At 67.7% G+C, this 14,896-nt stretch overlaps 3 protein-coding genes across 5 annotated transcripts in view; 2 read left to right on the top strand and 1 right to left on the bottom strand.

Annotated features, from left to right (window-relative positions):
* The first annotated feature begins 4 nt into the window (after positions 1 to 4).
* On the top strand, positions 5 to 3,117 carry SAXO4 (stabilizer of axonemal microtubules 4). The gene is made up of 9 exons (XM_063331597.1): positions 5 to 438; positions 520 to 619; positions 704 to 1,046; positions 1,969 to 2,154; positions 2,244 to 2,294; positions 2,405 to 2,491; positions 2,561 to 2,665; positions 2,755 to 2,818; positions 2,918 to 3,117. Exons 1-9 carry the CDS (start codon positions 273 to 275, stop codon positions 3,115 to 3,117), a joined length of 1,302 nt encoding a protein of 433 aa, XP_063187667.1. The 5' UTR covers positions 5 to 272.
* A 1,571-nt stretch (positions 3,118 to 4,688) lies between these two features.
* Positions 4,689 to 6,174, top strand: LRRC10B (leucine rich repeat containing 10B). Its single transcript, XM_063333441.1, has one exon. It carries the CDS (start codon positions 4,689 to 4,691, stop codon positions 5,550 to 5,552), a length of 864 nt encoding a protein of 287 aa, XP_063189511.1. The 3' UTR covers positions 5,553 to 6,174.
* A 4,741-nt stretch (positions 6,175 to 10,915) lies between these two features.
* SYT7 (synaptotagmin 7) overlaps positions 10,916 to 14,896 on the bottom strand; it is a 35,297-nt gene continuing 31,316 nt past the window's right edge. Inside the window, exons 8-9 of one of the 3 annotated variants that reach the window (XM_063333397.1) lie at positions 14,619 to 14,818; positions 10,916 to 13,770 (exon numbers count right to left, since the gene is read on the bottom strand). In XM_063333397.1, coding sequence (XP_063189467.1) covers positions 13,666 to 13,770; positions 14,619 to 14,818 — 305 coding nt within the window. In that variant the 3' untranslated portion in view covers positions 10,916 to 13,665. The remainder of the gene's footprint in view (positions 13,771 to 14,618; positions 14,819 to 14,896) is intronic. The other 2 variants (XM_063333396.1, XM_063333395.1) reach the window with 2 other exon arrangements.

Genomic DNA, 14,896 nt, shown 5'->3' with positions numbered 1-14,896 from the left:
CCCTTTTTCTGGGGACCCAGGGGACGCGGCCCCACACGCGGAGGGCTGTGGCCCGCTCCGCAGGAGGTTGAAGTGGGGCATCCCACTCCCCTGATGCCCTCTGTGGGGTGTCCCAGCCGTCCCCAAGCAGCAGTGACAGTTCCCTCTGTGGCCAAGATCCCCATGTGTCGCCGCGCTGGTTACCATGGTGTCACCATCCCAACGTCCGCGGGGGACGTTCCACAGCCACCCCTGCCTCCCAGGCGGGGAGCTGCTCTGGGGCCAGCCCCGCCATGGCGTCTGCCCCTCCGTTCGTCTGTCCCCGTGCCAAGCTGCGGTCCCTGCCACGGGGCTCGCCCGCCGCGGGGCTGGCCACCGTCACCCCCTCGGCGAAGGCACGCGCCAGGGGAAGCGCCGACCTCATGAACTTCTACGCCACGAGCTATGCGGTGGCCTATGGTAGGGGGTCCCGAAGGCCTCCCCTACAGCCGGGGGGGGCTCATTCACAGGGCTGAGCCGCCTCTCCCCCCTGTCACCCAGGCCAGTCGCGTTTCCGTCCCTGCCTCGGCCGCCACACTGTCACCGGCTACGTGTCCAACAACCGCTGGGACATGTCCTGCCTGCTCCATGCTGCAGAGGGGTGGGTACCCCTGCTGGGGGCGGGGGGGATTAGGGGCAAGTTTTGGGGCCAGTCCATCACAACCACGCTGGCCTCCCACCGCAGCCGCTGCCAGGACGCCGCCAGGTCTACCACCGCCGAGCACTTCCAGCCTCTCATGCTCCCCGACGGCCGGAGCCTCCTGCCCCGGCACGTCCACCAGCCAGGGAGCGGGTACCTCCAGGCGTCCTCCCTTTCCTGCCTCCGTACCGGGACGGCGAGTCCCCAGCACCTGCCGCTCCTCCAGGGCCCCCCCAACGCACCCAGGGAGCGCGGCACAGGGGGCCGCCGCGCCGGCCCTGCCCAGCCAGGTACGGGTTTGGGGGTGTCGGTGATCCCGGGGCCAGCTCCATCCCCAGGAGGGTTTGGGGATGGCGGTGATCCCGGGGCCAGCTCCATCCCCAGGAGGGTTTGGGGATGTCGGTGGTCCCGGGGCCAGCTCTGTCCCCAGGACGGTTTGGGAGTGTCGGTGGTCCCGGGGCCAGCTCTCCCCAGGAGGGTTTGGGGGTGTCGGTGATCCCGGGGCCAGCTCCATCCCCAGGAGGGTTTGGGGGTGTCGGTGATCCTGGGGCCAGCTCTCCCCAGGAGGGTTTGGGGGTGTTGGTGGTCCCGGGGCCAGCTCTGTCCCCAGGACGGTTTGGGAGTGTCGGTGGTCCCGGGGCCAGCTCTCCCCAGGAGGGTTTGGGGGTGTTGGTGGTCCCGGGGCCAGCTCTGTCCCCAGGAGGGTTTGGGGGTGTTGGTGGTCCCAGGGCCAGCTCTCCCCAGGAGGGTTTGGGGGTGTTGGTGGTCCCGGGGCCAGCTCTCTCCAGGAGGGTTTGGGGGTGTTGGTGGTCCCGGGGCCAGCTCTGTCCCCAGGAGGGTTTGGGGGTGTTGGTGGTCCCAGGGCCAGCTCTCCCCAGGAGGGTTTGGGGGTGTTGGTGGTCCCGGGGCCAGCTCTCCCCAGGAGGGTTTGGGGGTGTTGGTGGTCCCGGGGCCAGCTCCAACCCCAGGACGGTTTGGGAGTGTCAGTGGTCCTGGGGCCAGCTCTCCCCAGGAGGGTTTGGGGGTGTTGGTGGTCCCGGGGCCAGCTCTGTCCCCAGGATGGTTTGGGAGTGCCGGTGGTCCCGGGGCCAGCTCTCCCCAGGAGGGTTTGGGGGTGTTGGTGGTCCCGGGGCCAGCTCCAACCCCACGAGGGTTTTGGGGGTGTCGGTTGTCCCGGGGCCAGCTCCATTCCCAGGATGGTTTGGGGGTGTCAGAGGTCCCCTGCCCCGCGTCACCCATCGCTGCCCACCCCCAAACGCAGGGTACAGGCCGGGCCCCCAGGCTGTACCCAGCACGGTGACACCAGGTAACGCCATGGCTGGCTGTGGGGCTGTGTGCAGGCAGGGCTGGGGACAGGGCTGGGGACAGGGGGGCTCCCTCCCTGCCCCATCTGCCCCCCCCCAGATGTCCTGCAGAAGACAACCGTCGGCACCAAGGAGCAGTCGGGCTTCACCAGGGCCACCCCAAGGAGTGACAGCGTCCTGCCGGGCCAGCCCGTGAGCCCCTACCCCACCGTGTCCCCTGTCCCCTGCCGGCCCCCCATCCCCTCTGCACCCCAAGGGACACTTTTTTTCCTCTCCCGCAGCTGGCCGTTAGCGTCACCGCGACCGATTACCTGCCCTCTGTGCACAGCCACGTAAGCGGGGTGAGGGGACGGGATGGCGAGGCAGGACCCCCAGCGGGCAGAGCTGTGGCGTGAGGCAGGGGACATCGCGTCCCTGTCACCTCATCTCCATCCTCCCGCAGGGCGTCGAGACGCTGCCGGTGCTGCCAACGGGCTCCGAGCGAGGCAGCGGATTCAGCCGGGAGGTGCCGAGCTGCCTGGCGACGGCGGTGAGCAGGACCCCCGTCCCGCTGCTTGTCCCCATGTGTCCCCCCTCCTCACCCGCTGTCCCCACGCAGGGCTTGCCCGCCGTGGGCCACCCCCTCCCGCTCGTCTCCCGAGGGCTGAGGGCACCCCGAGTGACACAGGCCAGCCTGCTGGGACAGCAGGTTGTCGGCAGGATGGTGGGTGCCTCCGTGGCTTTGTCCCTGTCCCCATATCCCTGTCCCCGCCACCCGTCGGACCACGCACCCAACCCGCCTCCATCCCCCAGGAGCCGTCGGGGTTCACCACTAACCACAACCAGTACGTCCCACCCGTGTCCCCCGCCGCGCCAGGTGAGTTTGGGGTGACCCCGAGGGAGCGGGGCAGGGGAGGATGTCATTGTCCCGGGGGGGGTCCAGCCTCACCGCCCCCCTCTCTCCTGGCTTTTCCAGCCCAGTGCTGGGGGGGTCCAACCTGGACGGCGAGACCCACGGGGGGCATCCAGCCCCAGCGCCCCAGCGGCTTCAGCACCAACAACCACCCCACCGGGCTGGGGGACATCGTCGGCCACCCCCCCTTGCCGGTAGCCCCCAGTTCTTTGGGGACCCCCCCCCCCCAATCCCTGGGAGCACACGGAAAAAATAAAGCCTGAAATCAGGTCTTACTGGGCACGCTGTCATTGTCACCTCTGCCCCCCCACCCCGAGCCCCCTTGGAGGGGCTGTGGCTGCCCCCAGCTCTCGTTTTGGGGGGTGCCCGCACCCCGAGGGCTGGCAGGAGAATTTGGGGGGGTTGTGGGGAGGTGAGGCGGGGGGGGGGGGTTGTCGCCTGGCCGGCAGCCGCTGGGGGGCTGTACGAGCCCGGCTTTCTGCGCTGGCTTTGGGATGACACAGCTGATTTGCGGCAGGGAAAAAGCGGGCAGGGCTGGCTGGGGACGGGGGGGGGACACCGTTACGGGGGCGGGGGGGGGGGGGGGAAGAGGAGGAGGAGGAGGAGGAGGAGGAGGAAGGAGAGCCCCAGCCTGGCCGGCAGGACCCAGCCGGGTGGGCAGCCATGGCATGGGGGTCCCCATCCAAGCCCTCCCCGGCCGTGGGGTGTGCAACCGGGCTTCGTGGAGGGGGGGTGAAAAAGCACCGGGGAGTGGTGGGGGGGAGGGGGATGTGCCCGGGGGGGGCGCCCTGCAGCAGCTCCCGGGGTGTCCCAGGGGACGTGGGTGGTCACAGAGGGACCCCCCCCTCCCCATCCCAGCGCCCTGAGGGCAAGGAGATGGGAGAGGGGTGTGGGGGGGGGCGCTGCCCGGGGTGGGGGGGACAGGGCGAGAAAAGGGTAAGGGCAGGGCACGGGGGTGGCAAAGTGTGTGTGGGGGGATCAGGACAGAGGCACGACAGGGCGGGGGACAGGCAGGACAGGGAGGATGGGACAATGGTGGGACACAGGCAGGGGACAGGTAGGGTGAGGTGGGGCCAGGGTGGGGCATGGGGAGGGGACAGGGAAGGCGGGACAATGGGACAGTGGTGGGGCACAGGCAGGGGACAGGGAGGGCGGGACAATGGGATAGTGGTGGGGCACAGGCAGGGGACAGGCATGGCAAGGCGGGACAACGGTGGAACAGGGAGGGGGCAGGTAGGGTGGGACAACGGTGGGGCACAGGCAGGGGACAGGGTGGGGCACGGGGAGGGGACAGGGAGGGCGGGACAATGGGACAGTGGTGGGGCGCAGGCAGGGGACAGGCGGGGCAGGTTAGGGCAATGGTGGGACAGGCGGGGCAGGATGGGGCACAGGGAGGGGACAGGCAGGGGACAGGTCGGGCAGGGCGGGGCACAGGCAGGGGGGCAGGGTGGGACAACGGTGGCAGGGAGGGGACAGGTGGGGCACGGGCAGGGGACAGGGTAGGGACAGGAAGGGTGGGGCAATGGTGGGACAACGGTGGCACAGGGTGGAGGACAGGCAGGGGCGGGGCGGGGACAGGTAGGACACAGGCGGGGCGTGGCACAGGGGAGGGCGTGGCCAGAGGGGGCGTGTCCCGGGTGGGCGTGTCCCTAGGTGGGCGTGTCCCCTCCCGCCCGGGCGCTCCGCCGGGGAGGGGAGGGGGCGAGTCCCCGGCGCCAGGCCACGCCCCCGCGCTCCCATTGGCTGCGGCCGGTTGCCGTGGCGACGGCGTGGCGCGGCGAGGCGTCCGCGTCCGTCCCCGTCCCCCCCTCCCCGCCCCGGGCGGGCGGCGGGGATGGGGAGCGGCGGCTCGACCGGGCCGCGCTTGGCCACGGCCGAGGGCCCGGGGGGAGTCGAGCAGCGGCTGGAGGTGCGGGGCGGGCGGGTCCCGGCGGCCCTGTGGGCTCAGCGGGGGCTGAGGAAACTCTACCTGAGCGGCGCTGGGCTGCGGGAGGTGCCGGCCGAGCTGGGGGCCTTGCGGCACCTCCGCACTTTGGCCCTGGACGACAACGAGCTGATGGAGGTGCCCGAGGCCTTGTGCCGCCTGCCCCGCCTGGCCTACCTCTACCTGGGCCGCAACGGGCTGCAGGCCCTGCCGCCCGCCTTCGCCCGCCTGCAGAGCCTGCGCTGCCTGTGGCTGGAGGGCAACTTCCTTGCCCGCTTCCCCCGCGCCCTCCTGGGCCTGCCCGACCTCCGCAGCCTCCAGCTGGGCGACAACCGCCTGGCCCGCCTGCCCGCCGGGCTGCCCCGCATGGCCAGCCTGCGGGGGCTTTGGCTCTACGGCAACCGCTTCGAGGAGTTTCCCCCCGTCCTGCTGCGCATGGCCCACCTCCGCGTCCTCGACCTGGACCGCAACCGCATCGCCCGCTTCCCCGACCTGGCCTGCCTGGCCGCCCTGCGCCTCCTCTCCTACGACCACAACCCCGTCCGGCAGCCGCCCCGCGTCGGGGACGCCGTCCGGCTGGTGGGCGACGGGGCGCAGGAGTTCATGGAGGCGCAGCAGGAACGCCTGCAGAGCCTCCAGCAGCAGCAGCAAGAGGAGGAGGAAGAGGAGGAAGGCACCGAGGCCCCACCGGCAGCCCCTGGGGACGGTTCCCAGCTGCTGGAGGATCAGGAAGACAGCTTGGCAGCCCTGCCGGGCTCCCCAGGGGAAACATGAGCCGCCACGCTGCTGCCAGACAGCCACAGGGATGCGGCGCGCGGGGATGGGGAGCCTCCACCCGGCTCCCAAGGACCACCGTCTCCCAGGTAGGGCTGGGGAAGAAGGAAGCCCCCAAGCAAAGAAAACAGTCCGAGGACCAGGATCTCCCAGGCAGTAGAGCAAAGAGCTGCTGCCTGGATCCACAGGGCTCGTCGGTCACCGTCATGATCTACAAGCCCACCTTAGAGCCTCCCACGTAACCACAGGGTGCCTTGGATGGGGGGAAAATGGCCCCACAGACCCCACTTGCCTGCTGGACAGGCCCTGGCAGGCAGCACAGTGCTGCTGAGAGCCAGATGTCCCCACCATGCCCGCCCATGAGCACGGGGACCTTCCTACCACGACCTCCACAGATGTCCTTTGCTCCTGGCTCTGGGGGGCAGGACAGGAAAAAGCAACGCCGTTTGCATCCTCATCAGCCTGAAGAGCAGCAAGGTTTGAGAGCAAACGCACAGACCCCTTCTCGCCCCCGAGACCCCCGTCCTGCCGCTGGAATTGGGATGGGGGGAGAGAGAAGTCTCCCGCCGGACTTCTCCCAGCCGTCAGGTTTGGGAAGGAGCAGATGGAAACCCCACCTGGGCACAAGCGCTGCTTCCCTCTGGCCTGGAAAGGGGTTTGCCTCTGTATGGGAAGAGGAGCCCCGGCTCCGGCTCTGTCTGCCCCAAAAACGGGCACCAAAGCCCGGACAGCCACCTTGTCCCTCCTCTTCCTCTCCCCGAGTGCTCTTTCTACCAAAATTCAAGCAGTAAAAAGCACAAACCGGTGTGAGAAAAAGGTGATGGGCTCTGTTTTCTGGGGGGCTGCGGCAGGGAAGAGCCCATTTGGGAGCCCTTTGAAACACATCCTGGTGCAGGACCACCAGCTCCTTTTATTTTTGAGGTCGGAGGGAGTCCCGTTTTCCTCCGCCCGTCCCCAAGCCGTGCTCCTGCTTTCCGCCGAGCCATCCTGGTGCGGCACGGAATGCTCCCCTCCGAGGGCTGGGACTTGCCAGAGGTTTCAGACCGCGCATCCGCTTTTAATCGCGAGGGGTTGGGGTTTGGTGGCGGGGAGGCAGGCAGCCAGCCCTCCTGCCACATCCTCTCCCACGCTCACGGCGAGGATGCTGCCTCTTTTCTCCCCCCACCTCTCCCCGCTCCGCAGCGGGAACCGTGGCTATTTTAGACCCGGCGGAGCATCCTCAGCTGCGGGATGCGCGGGGGGCTGTCGGTGCCAGCCTCTCCGGCAGCGGAAGCTGACGAAGCCCCCACCTTTCCTGCACTAACGAGGCCCCATTTCCATTCCCGCTTGCAGATGGCGAATTTGGGGCTCGGCTCGCTCTTTCCCCTCGGGTTGGGGTCTGGGGTGGGGGGGGACAGGGACAGGTTGTCGGTCCCTCCGGCCACCTGGGCAGCTTTTGCCGTTGTGGCTTGTAGCATCCTGGCACGGGCACCCCGGGGTGCCGAGTATGGCAGCGGGTGGCTCCCTGCCCCACAGGGGTCACGCCGTCCGTCTGGGGAGATGCTGGGGCTAATTAGCAGGTAATTAACCATCGCCCCCGCGGGGCGCTGGACCTGCAGGAATCGGAAGCCCAGCTCTAAGAGATGTTGATTTCTGCCTGGCACAACCCGTCTGCTGCCACCGGCTCCGTGCAGACCCCTGCCAGCCCGTCTGCACCCGACGGGGCGAGGGGTGCAAGGTGGCCTTGGGTGCCACCAGCCTGTCCCCGCAGCAGGGGCCTGACCCAGAAGCCCTGACACCTGGGAAAAGGCCGGGGCAGGGGGGTGTGTGTGTGTGTCCCTGCCTCCCTCCAGCCTTTTCCCCACCGCCCCAGCCTTTCACAGCCCTGGATTTCACGGGGAAGGAGCTGGGTGGGGGTCCAGGCGTTGGCACGGCACCTGCGGCAACGGCCGCGGTGCCACGAGAGCCAGGAGCTGCCGCAGTCAGCGGAAAACCTCACACGTTGCCGCTCGGCGCAAGTATTTCGGGGATGCTGGCACCATCCAGCCCCGGCACCCGGCGAGACGTGCGCGGCAGTGCATCATCCATACATCTGTCTCTCCCTCTCTATATATATATATCTCCCTGCCTCCTCTCCCGGCTCCGCGTACAACCGTTTGTGGCCTCGCCGCAGCTGGGATCACGCTGCTATTTCCATCTGCTCCCGCTGGCTGCCAACACAAAGGGAAAAGGGCTCGGGGAATCGTTGCGGCTCCCACCGGCTCCGGGCAACAGGAGCATCGGGATCGCCGCCCGGGAGCCAGGCGTTATTTGCTTTTTGCCGCGTTCAAAGATGTAGCAGGATTAAAAAAAAAAACAAAAAAAAAAACCGAAGACAAACAAAACCCCAAAGAACTGGCTCTGGTGTAACACAGCCCAGGCGGCAGCCAGGCTGGGTGGCACCGATGGCGTCGGTGGCTTGTTGGTGACAAAAATCTCCAATTTTGGCTCAACTGGACATAAACCAGAGCCCGAGTGGGTGCAAGCAGCAGCAACCTGACCTCCAGCGCGATGCAGGAGCCGGCCAGGGGACACCATTGTCCCCTTCTCTTCTCCACGGCCGCCTCCGACACTGTCCCAGCACCCCCACACCCCCCCGAAAGGCGGATGCGGAGGGATGCTGTCCTGGGGGCGGGGGACACGGTTCTCCAGCCGTCCCCGCGTTTGGAGTTTCTTTTATTTATTTAAGACCGGCGTTGAGTGAATTATTTAACGCGGCCGCTCCGGCCTTCGCCGTGCCAGCCAGCAGCCACGTGTCCCCCGCTTCTCCTGCCCAGGACGTGGTCCCCCGCCTCTGACACCACCCCCCCCCCACCCCAGAGCCATATTCTGGTCCCTACTCAGCACGTCACCCCCCCCCCGGCTCCCCCCCCCCAGGGACCCATCCCAAATCCTTGCCCGGCACGGACGGGCACTCACCCTCCCGGAGCGGGGACGCGCTGGTCGTGTCACCCGGCTCTGTGCAGGTTGGGGCTGGCAGCATCGTGTCCCCCCCCCCGACACCCACCCACCCACCCACCCTGGGGCTGGGGGACACCAAAGCCCCCATGGGGACCCCCCGCCAGGCTCCTGCATCGCTCCTGGCAGCCACCTCCCAGCGCCACCACCGCTCGGAGCCACCTCCCCTAGAGAAGGAGATTCCTGCTAGGGCTGCTCTTAATGAACCCTCATTAATTGCCCTCGTTAACTGCCCTCATTAGCAGGCCCAACCCTGCACCCTTGCAGGCTGGCCAGGCGGCTCTCCCTGTCCCCTCCCTTTGCAGGGACCCTTCAGAGAGTCCGTCCCCCCCCCCCCCGCCCCCCAACTCCATGTGTCCCCTTCACCAGGGGGTCCTCGAGCATGGCCTGTCCCCTCCTCCCCCTTCCTTGTGCGTGCGGCGGGGGGGTGATCGGTGCTGGGGGGGGGGGTGCTTGATGCTGGGGGTGATGCTCGGTGCTGGGGGGGGATGCTCGATACTGGGGGGGTGCTCAGTGCTGGGGGGGATGCTCGATACTGGGGGGATGCTCAGTGCAAGGAGGGGTGCTTGGTGCTGGCCGGGGCGGGGGGGGGGATGCTCCATGCGGGGGAGGGATGCTCCATACTGGGGGGGGATGTTCGGTACTGGGGGGGGATGTTCGGTGCTGGGGGGATGCTCGGCGCAGGAAGGGATGTTTGATGCTGGGGGGATGCTCTATGCTGGGGGGGGGGGACACGGTGTATAGTGGGGGATGTTCTATGCTGGGGGGATGTTCAATGCTGGGGGGGTTCTCGGTGCTTGGGGGGATGCTGGATGCTGGGGGGATGTTCAATGCTGGGGGGGTTCTCCGTGCTTGGGGGGATGCTCGAAGCTGGGGGGATGTTCAATGCTGGGGGGGTTCTCCGTGCTTGGGGGGATGCTCGAAGCTGGGAGGGAGGGGTGCTTGATGCTGGCGGGGGGGGCGATGCTTGGTGCTGGGGAGGGGATACTCAGTGCTGGGGGGGGGTTCCTGGTGCTTGCGGGGGGGATGCTCAGTGCAGGGAGGGGTGCTTGATGCTGGGGGGGGGGATGCTCTATACTGGGGGGGATGCTCGGTGCTGCGGGGGGGGTCTCAGTGCTGGGGGGGGATGCTCGGTGCTGGGGGGATGCTCGGTGCAGGGAGGGAGGGGTGCTTGATACTGGCAGGGGGGGCACGCTTGATGCTGGGGAGGGGATGCTCAGTGCTGGGGGCAATGGTCAGTGCTGGGGGGGAGTGCTCGACGCTGGGGGGGTTCCTGGTGCTTGGGGGGATGCTCAGTGCAGGGAGGGGTGCTTGATGCTGGGGGGGGGGATGCTCGGTGCTGCGGGGGATGCTCGGTGCTGCGGGGGATGCTCTACGCTTGGGGGGGGAATGCTGAGTGCTGGGGGGGGTTCTCATTGCTGGGGGGATGCTCAGTGCAGGGAGGGAGGCGTGCTTGTTGCTGGGGGGGGGGGGATGCTGGGAAGGGGATGCTCAGTGCTGGGGGCAATGCTCAGTGCTGGAGGGGGGGATGCTCTATACTGGGGGGGATGCTCGGTGCTGCGGGGGTCTCGGTGCTGGGGGGGTATGCTCGGTGCTGGGAGGATGCTCGGTGCAGGGAGGGAGGCGTGCTTGATACTGGCAGGGGGGGCACGCTTGATGCTGGGGAGGGGATGCTCAGTGCTGGGGGCAATGGTCAGTGCTGGGGGGGGGATGCTCTATACTGGGGGGGATGCTCGGTGCTGCGGGGGTCTCGGTGATGGGGGGGTATGCTCGGTGCTGGGAGGATGCTCAGTGCAGGGAGGGAGGGGTGATTGATGCTGGGGGGGGGATGCTTGATGCTGGGAAGGGGATGCTCAGCGCTGGGGGCAATGCTCAGTGCTGGGGGGGGTGCTCGATGCTGGGGGAGAAACTATAGCGGGGGGGATGCTCTGTGCTGGGGGGGATGATCTATACTGGAGGGATGCTCTACACTGGGGTATGCTCAGTGGCCGGGGGGGGGGGGTGCTTGATGCTGGGGGGATGCTCAGCGCAGGGAAGGGATGCTCTATATTGGGGGGGATGCTGAGTGCCGGGGGGGGGGCGATGCTCAGCCAGGTGCAGGCGACACTCCGGCCCCCGGCTCCGCTCCAACCAGCGCCTCCCTGCGGGCACAGCCGCTGGGGAGACCACCAGACCTGTCCCCCCCACGCCCCCCCACCGCCCCCCCCCGAGCCCAGAGACGAGGCACGCTGGCAGTTACTGACTGTCCTTTATTACTGAGAACAGGGGCTGCCTCCAGAAAACGAGGGGCCCCGCTCCCCAAAAATAGGATTCTGCAAAGAAGGCGCCCTGACCCTCGCCCCCCCACCTCCCCACCGCCCCCCCACCGCCCCCGGCGTCCCCCCCCCGCGGTGTCCCCAGCCTCTGCTGCCCTTAGAAAAGGGGGGCAGCCACCCACCCCCCCCCAACCTCTGCAGCAAAGCCACCGGCAGCGGGGTGGCATCGCCAGCCGGGCATCCCCTCGCTCCAGCCGCTTTGTCAGCCGGTCTGGGCGTGCGTTTGTCTTTATTTTTTCATTTTTTTGCCTTTTTTAAAATTTTTTTTCTTTTTTTTTTTTTTTTTTTTGTGTGTGTGTGTGTCTTTTTGTTGTCGTTGTCGTTGTGGGTTTTTTTTTTTTGTTGTTGTTGTTTGTTTTTTTTTTTCTCCCGTATTTTACACACCGGTTGGATGTTACCGTCACGTGAAGAAGAGAGATACCTGAACAAGATAACGGCTAAGAGCTCTAGAGTTAAAAATGAACACACAAGCCCCCCCCCCCCAACACACCCCACCCGGGGTTAGGGGGGGTGGGAAGCCGACCACGAAAGCCATCCCGGAGGAGCCGGGGTGCCCGAAGGGCGATGGGTGGGCACCCAGCTTGGCACAGCCCCCGACCCCCCCCCTACCCAGGGTGCCCAGCCTTGGGGGGGGGCGGGGGGGGGTGCCCTGACCCTGCCACCCCTCCTGGGCTGCGGCCCCCTTCCCCAGGCGTGTAAATCTCTTCTTTTATGTTTAATTAAAAAAAAAAAAAGAAAAAAAAAAAAGAGAGAGAGAGAGAGAATATGATAAAAATACAAATGTCCCTAAAAGCGTTATTATTACTGTAGTAGCAGTAGTATGACTTCTCTCCAGATTGTCCAAAATTGTCTAAAGAGGGACTCGGGGGGGGGTGGGGGGGGTGGGGGGGGCTGCCGAACCCTTCCCGGCTGCAGCCACGGGACGGTCCCGCTGCCACCCACCGTGTCCCCAGGCGGCTTGTCCCCCCGCCCCCGCCAACCCCGTCCCCGCGGTGGCAGGGATGTCCCCCTCGGCAGGAGAAGGAACAGGCAACCAGCCACCTCGGGGACATTTTTTTGGGGGGTGGGGGGATGTTCTAGCGCAGGATCCCCCGCCCCGTGCAGTGGAGAAACCCCATGGAGCACCTTGGGGGCTCACATGGGGGGGTGTGTGTGTGTGTGTCCCCACACACACACAGTCCCCCCCCCCACATACACCCCACCACGCAGCCGGGTGGGGTGGCATTAATGCTGGCGGAGACGTCCCTGCCGTGGGGTGCGCCGGGACACGCTGTGGCACGGGGACAACGGGGTGACGCGGTGAAATACTCCCGCTAAAACCAGGCTCCCGGCTGTACACAGCTCCCCACCCCCCCCCAAAAAGGGGCCTCGGTGGCACCCGGGGCCTGCAGCTTGGTGGCACCCTGCAGCGGGGTGTCGGTGTCCTCCCCGTGGGTGCCGGAGGGGCGAAGAAGGGTGGTGGGTGCCACGGTGGGGAGCAGGAAGACTGAGGATGGGGGGGACACGCCCCCCCTCCTCCCCCGGCCAGGTGGGGTGGCTCCGTGCCGGTGGGCACCCCCTTCCCTTCGGGCTCGCTCCGGGTGTCCCCTCACCCACGGGTGGCCGTGCCCTACCTGGGACGGCTGCGGAGGTGGCAGCACCCACCTCTCCCCCTCCTCCGGGAGGGGTTTGCCATCCCTCACCCCCCCCCCCAGGGGCTCCCGGGTGGGTCTGTCCCCATTTTGGGGAGCCCCCGTCCCCCCAGGGAGAGGGCAGGGGTCCGGCGTGTCCCATCCCGATGCTGGCACCGCTCCTGCCAGGGGATGCCACCTGCCCAGGATGGGGACAATGGCGCTGGCTCCATCCCTTGTCCCCCAGGGACCCCAGCACTGGGCACGGGGGGGGCTCATGGGGGTCCTGGAGTGGGGGGGCACGCTATGGGGCCCAGCATCCCCCCGGAGCGGCCACCGCCTGGCTTGGGGACAGTCCCCTGCCCAGCCCGAGGGGAACGTGCCCAGGGTTGGGGTAACTGGGGGGGAAAAGCTGGGGTGGGGGCAGGATTGGGGGGGTGGGGGGGTGGGTCCCCGCATAGGGGGGGTGACCCCCAGGATGGGGGTTATGGAGCTCCCGCTCCCACCCAGCCCCAAGACGGAGGTAAAGCATCGAACCCGGCTGAAGGTAGTGCACAAACGAGCCCGCTTTGGCTAACGAACTGTGTCATGGCTTCCGATCCCAGGAGCCCCCCGCTTCCTCCCTGGGTGCCCCCCACCCCATACCAGCCCAGCGTGGCCGGGGGGGGGGCGGGGGTGCTCAGGGGAGGGCGGTGGGGACAAGGCAGGGCATTGGGGGGGGGGGCGCTCCGTGGCCCCACTTGGGCGACGCTGATGGCTCGGAGAGGTTTTATTGAGCTGAAAGGGGAGGGGACGGGGGGGGGCCCTCTCAGACCCACAGCCTGACCCCCTTGAAATGGGGAGGGGGGTGAGGCCGCGGAGGGGCAGAGGGGCTCCCAGGGGCTGGGGCTGGAAGCACTCGCAGAAGTCCTGCCCGGTGGCGGGGACGAGGGACGGGGGACGGGGATGGGGACGGGGGGGCGGTCGTCGCTTCTGGCACCCCTTCTCGGCTGGGGGGGTCCCGTGCCCCCCACATCCCAGCACCGGGGAGAGGCGAAAGGGGGGTCCCAGGGGGAGGATTCCGTCCCCCCTCCTACCGCAGGGTCCCCGCCAGCCGGGCTCTGCCGTCCCGCCGGTCCCTCGGCTCCTCGCAGAGGGGTGAAGGGGTGAAGGGAGGGCGGGGGGGGCTGGGAAAGGCGGGGACACCCCCCCGGCCCCGCAGTCCTGGGGCGCTCAGGCCTTCAGCTGGTGCCACTGTGCCACCGCCTGCCGGGGACGGGCGATCATGTCCTTCCAGTGCTTCACCTCCCCGGGGCCGCTCTTCCAGGACAGGTAGATCTACGGGGACAAACAGCCCTTGGACCCCCCCACCGCCATGGCACCGCTACCGGACCCTCCATCCCCATCCCGGACCCTCCCCTCCCCATCCCGTGTCACCGGCGATGTCCCCTCCGGGTTGCGCCAACGCCGCTGGCGATGCCGGCACCTCTGTCCCCTCTCCGGTGCCGAGCCGTTGCCCCCCTCCCGGGTTTATCCCAATCTAGGCGTTTGCTTAATTACAGCGCTGCGTTCGGGGATCGTAACGGCGATTGCCGCGCTCGCTTGTCATCGTTACCCTAACGAGCGGAGAGCTGGGATGGATTTAACGGTAAATCAAAGCGAGGGGGGATGAATTCCTCCGTTCCTCGCCTCCGGGTCGGGTAAATCCCAGCATGGGGATGGGGGCTGTCTGGTGGGGGATGCAGACCCCCGGGGACCCTCCGGCCGAGCCCCGTGTCCCGCCCCTGCTCTCCCGCAGCCGGGGACGGTGCCACCGCGGGGCACCGTGACACAGAGGAGCCATCGGGGACTTCGATTTTTTGCCTGGCTATAAATAGACTTTTGGCAGGTCGACGCTCGCCCCGGCGCGGGCTGTGCCGCAGCACGGCACGGCGAGAGGCGTGGGGCATTGCCACATGGATGGGGGCCACCACATCGTCCCCCCCGACTCGTCCCGGGCGAGTCCTTGCCAGCCAGGACCCGAGATGGCCAGGGAAAGCCAGCACGAGGAGCCCCACCATGCTCCACCTTCCTCTCCAGCCTGAGATGGCACCGGTCGCCATCAGCCAGGGACGCGGTTGTCCCCCCGGGTGCCATCCCTCGGTGGGGGCACGTTGCCGGGGTCCATCCACCACCACGGGACTCACCTTGCCGATGACATCGTTGCGGCTCAGCCTGTCCTTGTCCATGACGGTGATGACGATGGTCGTCTCGCGCAGCCGCTCCGTGGGGATGTCGAAGGCGAAGGACTCGTTGAAGACGGGGTTCAGGCACCGCTTCATGACCACTGTCTTCTTCTTCTCCACCCGCTTGTCCTTGTACATCAGCCACACCTTCACGTAGGGGTCTGGGGGGGGGACGACAGGAGCTGGTCTCAGCCCCGGCTGGGCGTCGGGCAGCGAGTCCCGGCGTGGCAGGAGCCGGA

Source organism: Chroicocephalus ridibundus, chromosome 4 (assembly GCF_963924245.1).
Source record: "Chroicocephalus ridibundus chromosome 4, bChrRid1.1, whole genome shotgun sequence".
NCBI lineage: Eukaryota > Metazoa > Chordata > Aves > Charadriiformes > Laridae > Chroicocephalus > Chroicocephalus ridibundus.
This window is presented reverse-complemented; position numbering and strand designations above follow the sequence as displayed.